At 38.2% G+C, this 18162-nt stretch overlaps 1 protein-coding gene across 1 annotated transcript; it reads left to right on the top strand.

The window, feature by feature from the left end:
* NUP42 (nucleoporin 42) lies at positions 1-17617 on the top strand. Its single transcript, XM_060632705.3, has 7 exons — positions 1-197; positions 2622-2850; positions 5705-5799; positions 12289-12365; positions 13099-13185; positions 15469-15553; positions 16775-17617. Exons 1-7 carry the CDS (start codon positions 86-88, stop codon positions 17341-17343), a joined length of 1254 nt encoding a protein of 417 aa, XP_060488688.2. The 5' UTR covers positions 1-85; the 3' UTR covers positions 17344-17617.
* The last annotated feature ends 545 nt before the right edge of the window (positions 17618-18162 follow it).

Raw genomic sequence — 18162 nt, forward strand, 5'->3', positions numbered from 1 at the left:
AGCGGGGTGGGACCTGTGGTTGCATTGGGCTCTCCTTCCGCTGAGGGTGCCGCCTGAAGACCGTTCCGTGGGCGACGCCGTCGCTATGACCATTTGTCAATTCTTCCTTCAAGGCCGGTGCCGCTTTGGAGACCGGTGCTGGAACGAACATCCCGGCGCCGGGGGTGCGGGCGGGGGACGGCAGCAACAGCCCTCAGGTGACGTTCTCCCCGGTCCTACGCCGGTAGCCGACTAGGGGAAGGCCTGGCCCGCGGGGCTCGTCTGGTTGGGACCGGGCGTCAGGCGTGAGGCCCGCCACTAGGCTTTGCGGCGCTGTGCACTAGTCCGGTGACGCTGAGTTGCTCGCGTCGTCCCCTCTTCAGCCCCGCCCACCGGGCTGGGTTCAGGTTCTCTCCGACGCTTTTATTAGCTTGTTAGCCCCTGGGTTGTTTTTTGTTGAGGGGATGAAGACAGGGACTTGGCCTTTGTTACTAATGCGAAACAATGAGTTTTTAGGTCGGGAGTACGTGGAAAGCTACCTTGTCTGTGGGTGGTAATGGTCCGGAGAATTGGTGTAGGTCGACCCAGATGCCTCCTTGCTTTACTACCCTTCTGAGTATTTTTTTCCCTTGTCACCTTAAATATAATTTTTACCAAACTTTTTTCCAGAGAGAGGCTAGCAACTGGGGTCAGAGCCTGGATTCTTAACTTTGGAGAAGTTGCAAACTCCTTTCAAAATCTAATAATAGCTACAAAGGTATACCCCAGGTGAATGTACATGTTCATAACATTGGGGGTAAAATTAGAAGGGTGGGATGCCCAGTTAAGAACTGTGAGTTATGAGGGAAGGGGGGTGGAGGACCGCGTTGACCTACTATCTGGGCCTTAGTGATTGTCAAAGTTTTTGGAATATTTAAGCCAATCGTGGATGATGTGAAAGGATGGTGTTCAAAATGAGGAGGGAACAAAAATGAAACCATATTACAATGCAAAGTTTTAAAGTTCAGATGAATAGTTAGGTTTTATTTTCTAAGGATTGACGGTAGCCCTTGACAGTGTCACAAGTTGCTGACCACCTCTCCAACTCTTCCTTCCCTTCCCTCTTGTAGGACTGTTCATCCAACTCTTCATGTTGCATTGTGGTTTCACGTCTGATCCCTCCTCGTCTTGGAGACAGTCCTTTTGCATCACCCACCATTAGTCTAGTGAATATTCCAAACCAAAAATTATGACTCGGGGTTTGATAAATGTGAGTGTATTTCCTAGAAAAACCACTTAATATTTGACATTCTTTGAAGACTCACTCTAAATGTAGTAATTAAAAAATAAATGTTGAATGGATTAATGGTTGAAGAAACTCATTAAATAAACAGTGTATTTAGTTCCCAGAAAGGAATGCTTCTAGAATTAATAAGTGAAGGCCAAAAGCTATATACAAAAGAAAGAATGAATTTCTTCAGGGTGTCATCCCCCAAAGGATTTGAAACTTCAGAAAAATAAAATACCATTAACCCTTTCATGAGGAATCTGGCCCAGCAATCTGCTCCTTTTTATCATTGGTTTTATTAAGTAGTTTTAGAAATGGGAGATGAATTTTCAAGAAGGAATATATCTCCCATCACTCCAGTTTTTAATATATTTCATGGCATATCTCCTAATTCAGTCAAAAACAAGGTGAATTATCTTGGCCCCAACTAGGAAGTGATGAGTAAATGAGGTACTTTAAGTGAGAAGATTTTTTTAAATACAGAGAGATGAGAGAGTCCTGTTGGTTCATTTCGATAATTATGAAATATTAGAATCTGCTCATAATAGAACTCAATGCATTTTATTCACATGTAAATTATAATCTCCCTATGAAAGAGAGGTGGGTAATGGTGTTTTCCCAGAGGGAAGATGGAGTCAAATAGATTTAAGCATCGGGGCGCCTGGGTGGCTCAGTCGGTTAAGCGTCCGACTTCAGCTCAGGTCACAATCTCACCGTCCGTGAGTTCCAGCCCCGCGTCGGGCTTTGGGCTGATGGCCCAGAGCCTGGAGCCTGCTTCCGGTTCTGTGTCTCCCTCTCTCTCTGCCCCTCCCCCATTCATGCTGTGTCTCTCTCTGTCTCAAAAATAAATAAACGTTAAAAAACAATTAAAAAAAAAAAAAAAGATTTAAGCATCTATTCAAGGAAGGAGGGTAGGATCTAATTTTTTATATTCAACAAACTCTTTAATACATTGTTCATTTTTCAGACTTTACTGCTGTGTAAGGGCCCAGTAGGAGAGCAAAAAATGGTAAAGACAGAACTTTTTATCCTGAAGGAGCTTATGGTTTAAGATAGATCCTAAATCCATTATCAAGCAATTATTTATTTAATAAGCTTATATCATCTTAACTTAGTAATATATCATTATTTTTCTGTGGATTTACAGTCCTCTCAATCTTTTTAAGCAAACAAACAAAAAATGCCACTAGACCATTACATGATGTGTTGGTTACAAGTAAATATATAAATCAAAAATGAAGAATTTTGTGATTTAAAATGAGTGGAAATGTGCTTCTTAAATCTTTGCATAATGTCTGCACATAATAAGACAAAATGTAATGAAATTTTTAGAGTTTTAAAAAAGGAGTTGCCAATAAAATTGTTTTGTTTTCAGGTAGTAACAGACGTGGATGGAATCCCTCCAGCCAGAGATACTCCAGTGTTATCCAGCCATCCAGCTTCTCCAAATCCACACCATGGGGGGGCAGCAGAGATCAAGAAAAGCCATCTTTCAGTTCTTTGGATTCTGGAGCTTCAACTAGCAGGAACAGGGGATTTGGACTATCCCAGAATCCATTTGCTTCACCCAGCTCTGATGAGCAGAAAGATGAAAAGAAACTTCTGTAAGTGGAAGCCTTCAGAAAAACTACCCATTTGCTTATTTTTTTCAAAAGTACCTATAATATTTTCTTTAAAAAAGAAGTAATACATTATTAAAAAATCAGAATAAGCAAAAAGAAGAAAAAGCACCCATGATCCTATTACTCAGAGATAACTATTTTGCATATGTCACAGTAGACTTTATTTCACTTAAAAATGTACCACCTTGGGGCACCTGGGTGGCTCAGTCAGTTGATCATCCAACTGGATTTCAGCTCAGGTCATGATCCCAGGGTCATGGGACTGAGCCCCACATCAGGCTCCACGCTGTGGAGCCTGCTTGAGATTCTCTCTCTCTCTCTCTCTCTCTCTCTCTCTCTCTCCCCCCCCCCCTCTCTCCCCCTCTCTCCCTTTCCCTGACTTACACACTCTATATCTCTAAAGTAAAAATTAAAAAAAATATTGGTCACCTTACCATACCAGTACAGTGACTCTCAGGGCTAATTTTTTTTCCCACTTTTCTATGGCTAACACTATATTGTGAATATCTTTCTAAAGTAGTTCTGTTTAAATTTGTTGCAAATTATGAGGTCTTTGCAAAGTATGAGGTAATTTAAGCTATTTGTAATCTTGGTGGTACTTACAACATCTGGCATTTTTCTTTCTAAAATTTTTATTTCACCTACCCCATTGAAACTGATTTCATTTGATTTCCTTCATTACTGTGGAGTATATTCCTTATGATTTCTTGATCATGGTAGAATGTATGACTGGTGCCAAAATATTCCCTGACTCTCTGTAACTGTTGCCTCAGCTACCCACTTGAGGACAGAACTTAAATATACTTGTTAGTCTTTTATTTCCCATAATAAATTCGAACAAGTGGTAAACACTTTGAGCCATGTACTACATACAATTGAGTTTTTAAAGGTAAAAGAGCAAACAAAGCCTTCCTTCCTATATTTGATGTTGTAAAATAATTTAAAAATTATTTAAAATTCTGTGATAGCTAAAATTTTATTAATTGTGGCTTTTTGGATAGTGGAGGGAACCATTTAATTTAGAGTCAAATCTATCCACACCTTCGCCAATAAAATAACTATATGGACATGGGTCTGTTTTCTGTCCTGCAAAATATGAGAATTAAACAAAATGGTCTCTAAAATCCTGCCCACTTTATTTTTTTTTTTAATTTTTTTTAACATTTACTTATTTTTGAGACAGAGAGAGAGCATGAACGGGGGAGGGTCAGAGAGAGGGAGACACAGAATCCGAAACAGTCTCCAGGCTCCGAGCTGTCAGCAGAGCCCGACGCGGGGCTCGAACTCACGGACCGCGAGATCATGACCTGAGCCGAAGTTGGCCGCTTAACCGACTGAGCCACCCAGGCGCCCCAAATCCTGCCCACTTTAAAAAGTTTAAGCTTCTGGGTGCCTGGCTGGCTTTACGTGGCTAAAGTGTCTGATTTGATCCCAATTCAGGTCTTGATGTCAGGGTAGTGAGTTCAAGCCCTGCATTGGGCTCCCCGCTGGGCTTGAAGCTTACTTAAAAAAAATTTTTTTTTTAACAAATTAAATAAAGGGACATCTGAATGCCTTGGTCAGTTAAGTGACTCTAGGTTTGAGCTCAGGTCATAATCTAACAGTTCGTGAGTTTGAGCCCTACATCGGCTCCTCACTGATGGCACAGAGCCTATTTGGGATTCTGTCTTTCCCTCTCAGGGTTTCTGCCCATCCTCTGCTCATTCTCTCTCTCTTTCAAAATAAATAAATAAACTTCAAATACATACATACATACATACATACATAAAATTAAAATGTCATGGTTCTGTATTACTCATATGGTGCTTTGTGTCTTTTTCCAGTTAAATGGCCGTTGACGTTTATGATAACAAACAAAGATTAAAGTTAGTATTGTATATCTTATTGTATTTTAGTTCTTTAAATATGTATAGTTGGATAGTTCTCACTTAATAAATGTATTGGTTAATGGTTCAGCTTACTAGAAAACCAAAACTATAAACTTTTTTGGTATTATATTTTTTTGTTTTAATTTTTTAAAATTATTTTTTAATATTTATTTATTGTTGAGAGAGAGACACAGAGTTCAAGCAGGAGAGGGGCAGGGAGAGAGGCAGACACAATCTGAGCAGGCTCCCGGCTCTGAGTTGCCAGCACAGAGGCCAACACAGGGCTTAAGCTCACGAGCCATGAGATCATGACCTGAGCTGAAGTTGGCTGCTTAACTGACTGAGCCATGCAGGTGCCCCCTATTTTCATTTTTAATGTTTATTCATTTTTGAGAGAGAGAGAGACAGAGTATGAGTGGGGAGGGGCAGAGAGAGAGGGAGTCACAAAATCTAAAGCAGGCTCCAGGCTCTGAGCTGTCAGCACAGAGCCCGACGCAGGGCTTGAACCCAAGAACCACAAGATCATAGCCTGAGCTGCAGTCAGACCTTTCACTGACTGATCCACCCAGGCGCCCCTAATTTTTTTTTATTTTAAAGAGCGCTCGAGCAAAGGAGAGGGGTACAGGGAGGGGAAGAGACAGAGATAGAGGATCCCAAGCAGGCTCCCCACTCAGTGTGGAGTCCAACACAGCTCAATCCCACAATCCTGGGATAATGACCTGACCCAAACCAAGAGTCAGATGTTCAACCAACTGAGCCACCCAGGCACCCCAATATTACAATATTTAAAATCATGAAATATAGTTCTTATTCTATAAATTCTGCTTTAAAGAATACTCTTCAGAAAATACAATTGAAAAAATCTGAAATTATATGTTTACTATAATTTAAGATTTGAGTCATTGAAAATTATAAACAATAAATTTTAACAAGCAGATTAAAAAGTTCCTTTTCTCTTTTTTTTCCAGAGAAGGAATTATAAAAGATATGGAAGTTTGGGAATCATCAGGGCAGTGGATGTTTTCTGTTTATTCGCCAGTGAAAAAGAAGCCTAATATTTCAGGTAATTGAGAAATTGTATGTTTATAAATTGTGTTTTATAACTCTTAGTTTCTAAAACGAAGGTCATGCTTAATAAACTAATCTCAAACTTAGCTACAGTTAGGAGAGTTTAGACATTGTTTAAAGTATTCCATTTTTCTGGCGGAACTTCATAATTCAGAGATAGAGATTAGAAGATACAGTTTTTTGAGGGGGCGCCTGGGTGGCTTACTCGGTTGAGCATCCGGTCATGATCATGACTGGTCATGATCTCGTGGTCTGTGAGTTCGAGCCCCGTGTCGGGGTCTGTGCTGACAGCTCAGAGCCTGGAACCTGCTTCGGATTCTTTGTCTCCCTCTCTCTCTGCCCCTCCCCCGCTCATGCTCTGTATCTTTCTGTCAAAAATAAATAAACATTAAAAAAAATTAAAAGAAGATACAGTTTTTTTAAAGTATGTAGTTCTCATGGGAAAATAGTGAAATCAGGACCCTCCCCAATTCCAATTCTGTAAGCCCCCAAAGAGTCTCTGCCTTCTTGGTTCCCTATAGGTACAACTTTCAAAACTCTTAGCTGCTAACAGTGAATAGAAGATTCATATCCTTTTTGTCATTAAGGCCTTGGCTGCCTGATTCTCTTCTCCCTTCCCTGTATTTCCTTCCAAAGATAGTTATTTTTTGTAAAGCGTGTTGAGACCTATTCTGGAGATAGCATGTAAAGGTAAAGAGCTTTAGCTTGGCTACAGGGATAGCATTTCTTTAGAATACCCTTTTTCCTCCCTGTTTTCTTTTGTGCGTAGTCCCTAAGCCTTTTCTGAACTCAAACCTAGAGCACCACACTTTTCTAATCCTATTTTGGGTGGTCCTGGGCCCTCTGTGCTGTTGAGTAAATAGCAAGTACCTCGCAGATGAGAGCCCCTGCAAACCCTCAGAACTCTGGGATCCCTACTCTGTCTCAGCTCTGCCTGCTTATTCCCTCTGAGCATTTGTCACACCAGTCCTTAGTTATTTATTCACTCAGCTGTTCAACAAAATATTTACTGAATTTCTTTTGTGCCAGGCCCTATTCTAAGTTCTAAGAATATAGTGATGAGCAGGATAGACAAGCTCCCTTGCTTACAAAGCTTATGTTCTTGAGGGAGGGAGACAGTAAATAATACAAATAAATCAGATAGTTTTAGATAGTGTTTTCTATAAAGAAAATAAAGAAGTACTGAACCTTTTTTAATCAGTTTGGAATTAAACCTAATGTCTAATGCCCTAAAGCAATGGTTCTCAAACTGTGGAATATAGATTCCTACGTAGGATTGCCAGATAAAATATGGGACACTCGGTTAAATTTAAATTCTTTTTTATTTAGGTAAACAAAAAATATTTTTAGTATATGAAATCCCATGTAATATTTAGGACATACTTATACTAAAAAAGTATTTGTTATATATCTGACATTGAGATTTAACTGGGCATCCTGCATTTTTTTTAATGTTTATTTTTTTTTTTTAATGTTTATTTATTTTTGAGACAGAGAGAGACAGAGCATGAATGGGGGAGGGGCAGAGAGAGAGGGAGACACAGAATCGGAAGCAGGCTCCAGGCTCTGAGCCATCAGCCCAGAGCCTGACGCGGGGCTCAAACTCACGAACCGTGAGATCGTGACCTGAGCTGAAGTCGGACGCTCAACCGACTGAGCCACCCAGGCGCCCCTTTAATGTTTATTTTGAGAGAGAGAGAGAGAGAGTGCTTGTGCACGGGGGAGAGGTGGGGGTGGTGAGGACAGAGGATCTGAAGTGGACTCTGCGTTGACAGCAGGGAGCCCAGTGCAGGCTTTGAACTCTCGAACTGTGAGATCATGACCTGAGCCGAAGTCAAACAATCAACTGAGCCACCCAGACACCCCTGGGCATCCTGTATTATTTGCTAAATCTGGCAGCCCTATTCCTGAGACCCTTTTAAAGGCTGTACAAATTTGGGGTGCCTAGGTGGCTCAGTCAGTTGAGCGTCCAACTGTTGATTTGGGCTCAGGTTATGATCTCACAGTTTGTGAGATCCAGCCCCACAGTGGGCTCTGTGCTGACAGCATAGAGCCTGCTTGAGATTCTCTCTCTCCTTCTCCCCCTGCCCCTCCCCTTCTCACTTGTACTTGAGTGTGCACACACATGCTTTCTGTCAAACTTTTTTTAAAAAGCCTCTACAGGAGCTCCTGGGTGGCTCAGTCGGTTAAGCGTCCGACTTTGGCTCAGGTCATGATCTCAAGGTATGTGAGTTCAAGCCCCGCATTAGGCTCTCTGTGTCAGCATGGAGCCCACTTCAGATCCTCCCTCGCGCTCCTCTCTCTCTCTGCCCCTTCCCTGCACTCTCTCTCTCTCTCTCTCAAAAATAAACTTTTAAAAAAAATAAAAATAAATTTTAAAAAATTTTCGAAAGGCTCTACAAATTCAAAAATATTTTCATAATAATATCAAGACATTAATTGCCATTTCACTCTGTTGACATTTGCACTGTTGGTGCAAAAGCATTGATGGGTCAAACTCCTTGTATCTTAGCATGAATCAAGGCAGAGGCAACATAACTGTACTAGCAGACTACATTAGTCAATAAAAAAAATTTTTTTTTAAATTTTTATAAGTAATCTCTACACCTAACATGGGACTTGAACTCCGGACCCTGAGGTCAAAAGTCATATGCTCTTCTGACCAAGCCAGCCAGGCACCCCAATAAAAAAACTTTTTAATGCCATTTTCACTTACAGTTTTTGATGAAGAGGTAAAAATAGTGATTTTATTAATCATGACCCTTGAGTGTACACCTTAAAAAAATTTTTTTTTAATGTTTATTTATTTTTGAGAGAGAGAGAGAGAGAGAGAGACAGAATGTGAGCGGGGCAGGGGCAGAGACAGAGGGGGAGACACAGAATCTGAAGCAGGCTCCAGGCTCCGAGCTGTGAGCACAGAACCCAACGTGGGGCTTAAGCTCATGAACTGCAAGATCATGACCTGAGCTGAAGTCAGTCACTTAACCAACTGAGCCACCCAGGCGCCCCACACTATTTTTTAGAGAGAGAGAGACAGAGACAGAGAGAGAACAAATCAAGCAGGCTCCACACTCAGCACTGAGCAGCATGCAGGGCTCCATCCCATGACCCTGGGATCATGACCCGAGCTGAAATCAAAAGTCAGATGCTCAACTGACTGAGCCACCCAGGTGTCCTGTATGCACACTTTTTTTAATCTGTGTGACAAAATGAGAAGCACACATGAAATGCTTCTGCCACGTACTCAGATATGATGGTTATCTTCCTTGAGGGAAGACACGAGTGATCCTTTGAGTTGTGAGCTGAACCAGCCACTTTTTCCATAGACCGTTTTTACTTGAAAGAATGACTGACAGCTATGGTTATCTAGACTTAGGAATTTGTAGCATTTTCTAAAAAAACAAATGGAGTGAGTTTGTTGCTTCAAAGAAAACAACTGTTTATTGCCAATGACAAAATTCAACTTTCATGTGAGAATTAGAATTATGGAAAACTGTTTTCTGCCACTGTCAGCTTGATGACTTAAATATCTCTTAAAGTCTCTTCTGATGAGATGGACAGTGACATTAACAAATAAGAGTTTTTTGATATTGTAAAATGGCATGTGGCAATATTTGAAAGTTCTAGATGACTCAATGAACCAGTAGTTTCTAAATGACAATGTACGATGTTATAAAAATATGCATGGCTGAAAAATTCATTCTAAGCACAAGATAAACCACTAGATTTAATATAATAATACAAAAAGTTAATTAATATTAAGGCTTAAATTTACATTATAGCTAAACTTGTAAGAACCTAACACCACAATTACCTGAAAAGATTATTAAAGTCCTCCTTCCCAACTCCCTATCTGTGTTAGAACAGATTTTCTTCATACACTTCAGCCAGGTAGTATATTGCAACAGACTGAATGTAGAAGTAGATATAATAATCCACCAGTCTTCTCTTAAAACCAAACATTAAAAAAATTTACAAACAGACCCTCCATCACCAAAGAGATGATGACTCACTGAAAGCTCAGAAGAGGGTTAGCATTTTTTAGCAATAAAATATTTTTACATTAAAGTATGCAAAAAAACATTTACAAACATAAAACAGTGCCACTCATCTCACTAAATTTTTATTTTTTGCTTGAAAAATAGTTTTTTCATTTATGTTGATATGTAATTGGTTTCTTATTTTTATGTGAATTAATAAATATGTTCTATTATTTCTTATTTTTCATTTTAAATATGGTAAATATGTATATTATAACCTATATAAGCAAAAGCTCTTTGGCATTGTTAATGATTTTTAAGAATATAAATGGGTTTTGAGACCAAAAAGTTGGAGAACTGTTCTTAGACATCAGTTGTAATGAATTAACTCTCTATGCATCTAAAATGATACTGCTTTTTTACCCCCTTGGGATAACTGTGAAAATAGTCACTCAGATAATTTTCTGTGTTCTGTGGTTCAGATGAGGAACAGCTGGAAGGAGGATAAAGTAACTGGAGAGACAGCTTTTCTTTAGAGTAAGTTATCCATTCTTACAAAGCAGGATTGGAGCGGAGTCCTAAGTGAGAACAATGTGTCTCTTATGGGAAGATTTGGGGAAAGCATTCCTGGCAGTAGGAATAGCTAGTGCATAGACCCTTGTAGGAACAAGATTGGCAAGTTTGAAGACAAGTGAGGCCAGAACCCCTGGAGGAGAGTGAATGAGAGAAAGAGTAATAGGACATAAGGCCATAGAGTCAGCCAAGAGCCAGATCATGTTGGACTAACTGTAAGGACAGCCATGTGGAGCTTTAAGCAGAAGGACATGATCTGATTAGAAAAAACTCAGTCGGACTGTTGTATGAAAGAAGTGGTCTGTAGGGAGTGCTGTGGGGTGAAAACTAAAATAGTGGCAAGGAGATGAGTTAGGAGACAAATGCTGGTGACTGACTGGGTTAGAATCACTAGCAGTGGAGACAGAATTGGTCAAATTCGTAGTGTGTTTTGGAATTAGAACTTGGCAGGATGCTGATTAATTAGATGTGGGGAAAGAGATAAATACAAGGAGATTCCTAGGTTTTTTGGCCTGAACAGTTATTAAAGATGGTATAACGACAAGTTGTTAGAGGGAATCCAAGGTTCTAATTTGAACATTTAGTCTTTTCTTTATTCTGGGGTGTAGAAGTCCATGGAGTTAATGATATCTGGGTTACAAGTAATTCTCTGTAGGAAATATCCTGAATGTTGTTTTTCCTTTCTTAAAAAGTTTCCTAATTATAAATTTACAGCTGTTGCCATAGAAAACTTGAAAAACACAGAAATACATAAATAAAATAAAGATCACCTGGTGTCACAAACTATAATATTTCAGATTATTCCTTTCAAAATATGCACACACAACCATATTTCCTGTTTGTATATATATAATTAGGACCATAATCTAGTTTTGTATTCTACTTTGTTGTTTTCAGGTTGTCTCTATTACTAAAAATACTAGAATGAACACCTTCATACATAAAACTCTTTGATTATAGGTCTCATTATTTTCTGAGGTTAAATCCTAGAAATTCTATTAAGGACAGAAGGTACAAACATATTTAAGGCATTTGACACGTACTGACAATTGTCCTCCTAGAAAAGTGCCTTTCTGGTTGCCTTAAAGGCAATTTAGGAGAATGTCAATTTTACCACACCCTTACTAACAATAAATACCATCCATTTTTAATTTTTGCCATTAAGTAAAGTATCTTATCTGTATTTTAAGTTGTATTTTTAAATTGAACTTTTTTTTTAAAGAATTTTTTTTTAAGTTAGTCATTTATTTTGAGAGAGGGACAGAGAGAGCAAGTCAGGGAGGGGCAGAGAGAGGGAGAGAGAGAATCCCAAGCAGGCTCCACACTGTTAGCACAGAGCCCTATGTGGGGCCCAAACTTACCAATTGAGATCATGACCTGAGCAGAAACCAAGAGTCGGATGCTCAACTGACTGAGCCCCCCAGGCGCCCCTAAACTGAACTTTTTTATTTCACTTACTTACTGGCTATTTGAATTTTTTTGTGAATTGCCTGTTTCTTATGTTTGCTCCTATTTGTTTGTCCTATGGATTTGTAAGTGCTGTTTACACATTGACATTAGCTCTTTTCCTGTCATATATGTTAAAGTTACTGTTTTCCATTTGCCTTTTAATTTTGCTTATTATAGTTTCTGGCATACAGAATATTATTTTAGACAGAAATTTGAATGTATATGTAGTTAACTCTTGTATTATTCCTTACACTCCATTTATCTTTAGAAAATTTCCCCCTTTAAAGATCAAATATCCAACTATATTTTATTTTAATCTTATACTTTATTAAACATATAGGCTTTGAAATTTTTCCTTATGATTATGAAAACTTTCTTATGATCAACATTAGCATATATTCTTGTCTAGGACTTCTAGCTTTACTATACTATCAAAAGTACTGGTATTTATTTTAAAGATTCCAATTGATTCCTCACTTCAGGTTTTACAGACATTTCACCAGAGGAATTGAGGCTTGAATACCATAACTACTTAACCAGCAATAACTTACAGAGTTATGTAAGTTTGTTTCCTATTCATCTACCTTAATACCAGATTAGCTGTTAATTATAGTCTTCTCTGTTTGTAGTGGCTTGCTTGTACATTGGCAAAGTGGATGAGGTCTAATAATTTTTCTCAAGACAAGGCTATTTTTATTTTCTAAATTACTTTCTTTGAAATTGGTTGGTTATCTAAAATGGTAATAATATATTTTGACTATATAACTAGGAATGTCACTATTTTTCTTGCAAATTATCCAGTGATCAGTCATAGAAGTCAGACCCTTTCATCATTTGACACTTATGGAGCATCTATTAGGTACAGACACCATGATGAATTCTAGAAAAGCAGTGAAATAAGACACAGTCTGTGGTACGGATTAACATTCTCACAGATATCAAAAGATAAAAAAGCTGGACTTCAATAAGTTAGTGCTTAAAAGAAATGACATAAAGTGTATTTTTGTGTTGTCTACGGTCATGATCATGCATTTCAACTAGTATACATGTTTGTTCCCATCCAGATATAACTACCTCTGTGCTGCCACATTACTTGAAATTCTAAACCAGGTGACACAAGGTTTTGGAGAACAGGGAGGGAACTATAGCTGGAACATCTTGGGCAAATTGTACGAGTAATGGGCCATAAAAATGTTTTCTAAACTTGTGATTTTAGCAAATAAAGACATGAAGTTAGAGAGACTAACTTAAACACTCAGAATTGACTGATTATTTTTGTCTTCTCTCTTTAGCTAAATTCCCTCCAACAGTTAATAAATCAGTGGAGAAACAGAGTAAATGAACTGAAAAATCTAAATACATCGGCTAACATAGCTTCGGTGAGTATTGGGAGAGTTTTCTACAGGGAAGTGTCTTATCTATTACTTTTTTTGCAGAGAATTTCACTTCGGATTTAGAAAGCAAAGCTAAAGTTCTCTGTCAAGAATTATGATTCACATTCTCAGGATTGTATCATTTAAAATCACAGTCCTGGAATTGCTTTCTCTCTGTTCCTCAGTCTGAAAAGCACAGGTAACTTTGCTTTCCTTAGGGTAAAGTTTTTGACTTAAGTAGTCTAGTTTTGAAAATGTTACATAAATTCAAATATACCAGGTTATTAGCATTTACAAAGAAATTGCTTTGAAAAATGATCTGGATACACATTTAGACTACTGTTTGCTTTTGTGACTGGAAAACACTCACCATCTATTCCCTGACCTATATAGAAATGCCTTTAGTAGATGTATACCCACTTGTCTCCAAAGATACATGATCCTGACTATAGCATATTCATTATCTTGGTCAATAAAGTTATGATGTTTCTATTCCCATTAAAACTTCTTAAGGACCTTATTTTGAAATAAGATATTTAGAGTTTCCCAGACGATTTATATTTCTACCTTCTAAAAAGGATATGATGGTTGTCACTGCCTAACTTAGTAAATGACTATGTGACAGTTGCAGTGCTCCACCCCTTTCTTAAATATGTACTTCCTAAACAGACTCTTGTGTAAGCTAATTTCTCCACCGTTTAGTTGTTATAATGCCGTTTAAGTTTAGTAGGACTTCTTGAAGGATTCTGTCCGTACATGAGAGGTAGCCCACCATCACCATTACCGATGTAAAGGGGATAACTGAGTCCAAAGAACTACACAACTACCCTCAGGGTTAGAAGTTCCTTGCTCTTTGCCACTTTTCTAGGTGCCCCTCCATAGGTTAAGATCTTGGACAGCCCCACCCACAGTGGGCTTAGCATATATGAGTAGTTCATTCTTTATTCTTTTAATGCAGTGTATGAATATATGTTTATCTGTTTACCTGTTAATGAATATTACACTGAAGGAGAGAAGCTGGACCAAAAAAAAAAAAGTACATACTATGTGATTCCGTTTATATGAAACACTAAAGAAAACAAACCTCATCTATAGTGATAGGAGATGAGTTCTTCCCTGTACCTAGCGTTTGGGAGAGAGTTGACTGAAAAAAACACAAGGGAACTTTTAGAGGTGATGGAAATGTTCTAAATCTTGATTGTGGTGGTGACTAGAAGTTTGTCAAAACTCACTGAAATACATATATACGATGGATGCATTTTATTGTGTATAAACTATACCTCAATGAAATTGATTTTTAGAAAATGCTATTGAGGCTTCCAAATAAGAGAAATTATATCTGTTTGAGTTAGTTAGGAAAAACTTCTTGGAGGTAAGGAGTAAGGGAAAAGTTCCTTGAAAGGGATTTTAAAGGAGTGCCTGGCTGGCTCAGTCAGTAGAGCATCCGACTCTTGATCTCAGGGTCATGAGTTTGAACCTACATTGGGTGTAGAGATCACTTAAATAAATAAAACTTAAAAATAAAATAAAAGAAAGGAAGATTGAGATTTCACTATGCAGAGATGAAAGACATTTCTAGAGTAGAAAATAGTAAGAACATAAAGTATTTTCAAGGAATAGGAAATGTTCAATAGATTTTAGTAGTAAGTTTTTAATTATGTAATTGTGAATCAATTCAGTTCAGGCATCAGAATAAGTAGACTAGGTAGCCTCCAAAGGCCCTTTGCCTGAAGTCTAGATTTTTTGATAATCAACCTAGTCATTAAAATGTATTATTAAATTTTTTTTTCTGATTTTAATACAAATTCATTGAAGAAATTTAGAAAATATTTTAGAAGCATAAGTAAAATTAAAATCACCCATAATTCATCACTCATAATTCATGAGTTGCTCTTAACTCATTGAAATTAGTCCATTTTTTCCTATGCATATTCATATTGTGGGCATTTTTCTATGGTAAACATTTTTAAGTGCACATTTAAAAAAATTTTTTTAACGTTTATTCATTTTTGAGAGAGAGTTGGGGGGGCTGGTGCGCAGAGAGAGAGGGAGACACAGGCCCAAGCAGGCTCCAGGCTCTGAGCTAGCTGTTCACACAGAACCCGATGCGGTGCTCAAACTCACAGAACATGAGATCATGACCTGAGCTGAAGTTGGATGCTCAACGAACTGAGCCACCCATGCGCCTGGTAAGTGCACATTTTTAAAATTTAATTTGGCTGTGAATTGAGAATTATTCATCAACTAATTTATTATTTGCCTGCTTTTTTTTTTTTTTTTTTTTAACAGCTCTCAGATGTAAAGGGTGGAGTAAATCAAGCAGCAGCTACATTTGGATTTGGCAGTATGCAAGGAATAACATTTGGGCCACCAGGTAAATGATAAAGTGATGCAAGACTTTATCCATTTTGGAAACAGGATTTTAGAGGTTTCAGATCATAAAGTCTGAAGGTGTGTTAAGGGACATTAAATTACCATTGCAGATTCTACTGTCTTCCATAATGGAGTTTCAAAGAATTTGGCTCATCAGTCATTTGTGAAATGGAGGTCAGATGGAGCATGTTTTTTGAAAGACCCTATGGCTCAAGCTTTCAAAGTGTATTTTAGGAGTTTTTTCAAAAGTTTTATAGGAATACATAGTAACTGTTGTAGCAGCACCACAATTGAGGACCTTCTTTTCACTGTGTATAACAGCATAGTATTGTCTCACGTGGCAATACTGTGTCACTTTTTGTTTTTGGTTTTTTTTTTAGTTTAAAGGACAAATTTTTTAAGTTGGGACACAGGTGAACAATGGTTCTTAGAGACAAATAAAAATGCAAATTAGGACTGAGGGTTTCAACTGTCATAAAAAGTATGCAAAAAATGGCAACTCAGGAAAAATTTAGGCAAAAACTAGAGATGTCGATTATTAGAGTATGATTTCATCATATTCATCTTAGTTGAGAGCTGGAAGGGGCTTGAGAATCACTCCATCAATACAGGAGGAAACTGAGATGAAGTGACCACTCTATATTTGCTTAAAAGAATATAGCTGGCGCGCCTGGGTGACTCAGTCGGTTAAGCATCTGACTCTTGGTTTTGGCTCAGGTCGTGATCTTGCGGTTGGTGAGATCACATCCTGCGTTTGTCTCTGCACTGACAGCATGGGGCCTGCTTGGGATTCTCTCTCTCCATCTCTGTCTCTCTGTCTCTTTCTCTGTCCCCCCTCCCCAAAATAAATATCTTTTTAAATTAAAAAATTTTTAAATAAAAGAATATAGCTGAGGAAAGAGTTACTTCTTTGATAATGGATATAGCTGATTTACTTGGGGCACACGAGCACAGAAAGCGAAAGTCCACCTCCTAATCCCAGAGGTTTCTCAAAGCTGTTTCCATGAGTGTGGATAATCATGGTACAAATGAGATCAGTACAGCAGAAAGACAGGACGACAGGGTTTTAATGGGTTTGTTCTAGCTTCTTCTTTTCACTTTTTCCAATAAAGCTTCTCAACATTCAAACATGGCAGAAATAAGAAAAAAAGGAGGGGTGGTTAATATGGTTACATTTTCTGACTTATCATAGGTTATTTTTTCCTTTTTCTGTTTTTTTTAGGTTTTCCAGTGCATAACAGCAGCAGTGCTAATGCTCAGAATTTTAGTTTTAAACCAAGCTCTGGATTTGCCTCTGCCGCTTCTGGAAGTCCTTCTGTGTTTGGGAATACTCCAGCGTTTGGAGCCGCACCCCCTGCCAGTTCTGCCATCACTACTTCCACTCCAACATTTGGATTTGGGAAACCTGCAATCACATCTGCTGCTTCATTTTCTTTTAAAAGTCCTGCAGCTTCCAGTTTTGGATCACCTGGATTTTCAGGATTTCCAGCTCCCATGGCAGCAGGCTCTGTTGGAGCCCCAGCCTTTGGAAGTGGCAATTCTGTGGCTGGTTTTGGTAATCTAGGCTCACATTCTCACAGTGCTTTTTCCAAGTCATCCAGTGACACCTTTGGAAATAGCAGCATATCCACCTCTTTACCAGTCTCAAATGGCAGCATCACAACAGATAATGTGTTATTCACACCCAAGGATCAACTAACAGCAGAAGAACTGGAGCAGTTTCAATCCAAGAAATTTACTCTGGGAAAAATTCCATTAAAGCCACCACCTGTGGAACTTCTAAATATTTGAAAGGACAATTTTAAATACAGAAAAGAACAGCTCTTAAAGTTGTTTTGAGTGGTTCATATATAATTTCTCTGAGTGGTTCACATATATACGTATATATGTACATATATACGTTTAAGGAATATAAGCTTTCAATAGTAACTTCAGGGGTTTTGAAATTCAATATTTTTTTCATAAAAAATACTCAAGAGGTTTTTTTTTTTTTACTTTAGTTATGAATGGAACTGGAAAAACTGTCAGTGTGCACTGAATAAAGTGCTTTTCTCATTCTACATCACTTTACTGTCATACCCTTTAAAGGTTTACCTGTAAACATTTTTTTTTTTAGGAAGGAGATCTTTCCTAAAGCCATTAGGGGAAAAAATGCTTAAATATGTAGCTTATTTACCAAATAAACATCAGTAACATCACTTTCCTTTATGTTAAAATTCTCTTAAAGAGAAATAAGTTTTTAAAGGGCAAAAATGTATTTTTCAGGTCTGTGGAGACATTTTCCCCTCATAATTTTGTTTCCCCCTCAGTTTTAACTTTCTCATGGACCACTATTTGAGTATTCTTCAACAGTTTTAGGCAAATTCTTAAATGGGCCCAGGATTGTAAGAGAAATGGGAATTGTGGTCTCATGTGAATAGTGTCTGTGGTGGGGTCAAGATTCACCAGCTCTAGTGAGCTTCTCTTAGAATTCTCATACATGTTGGGTCTCCCTGTGTCCTTAGATTGAGAGAGGAATGCTTCTATCTCTTATGTACAGTTGACACAAGAAGCCAAAGACTCGTCATGAGTTGAGGCATATGTATCAGAGTTCTGTGCTCCTCCCTCAAG

This window comes from Panthera onca, chromosome A2 (assembly GCF_046562875.1).
Source record: "Panthera onca isolate mPanOnc1 chromosome A2, mPanOnc1 haplotype 2, whole genome shotgun sequence".
NCBI classification, from domain to species: domain Eukaryota; kingdom Metazoa; phylum Chordata; class Mammalia; order Carnivora; family Felidae; genus Panthera; species Panthera onca.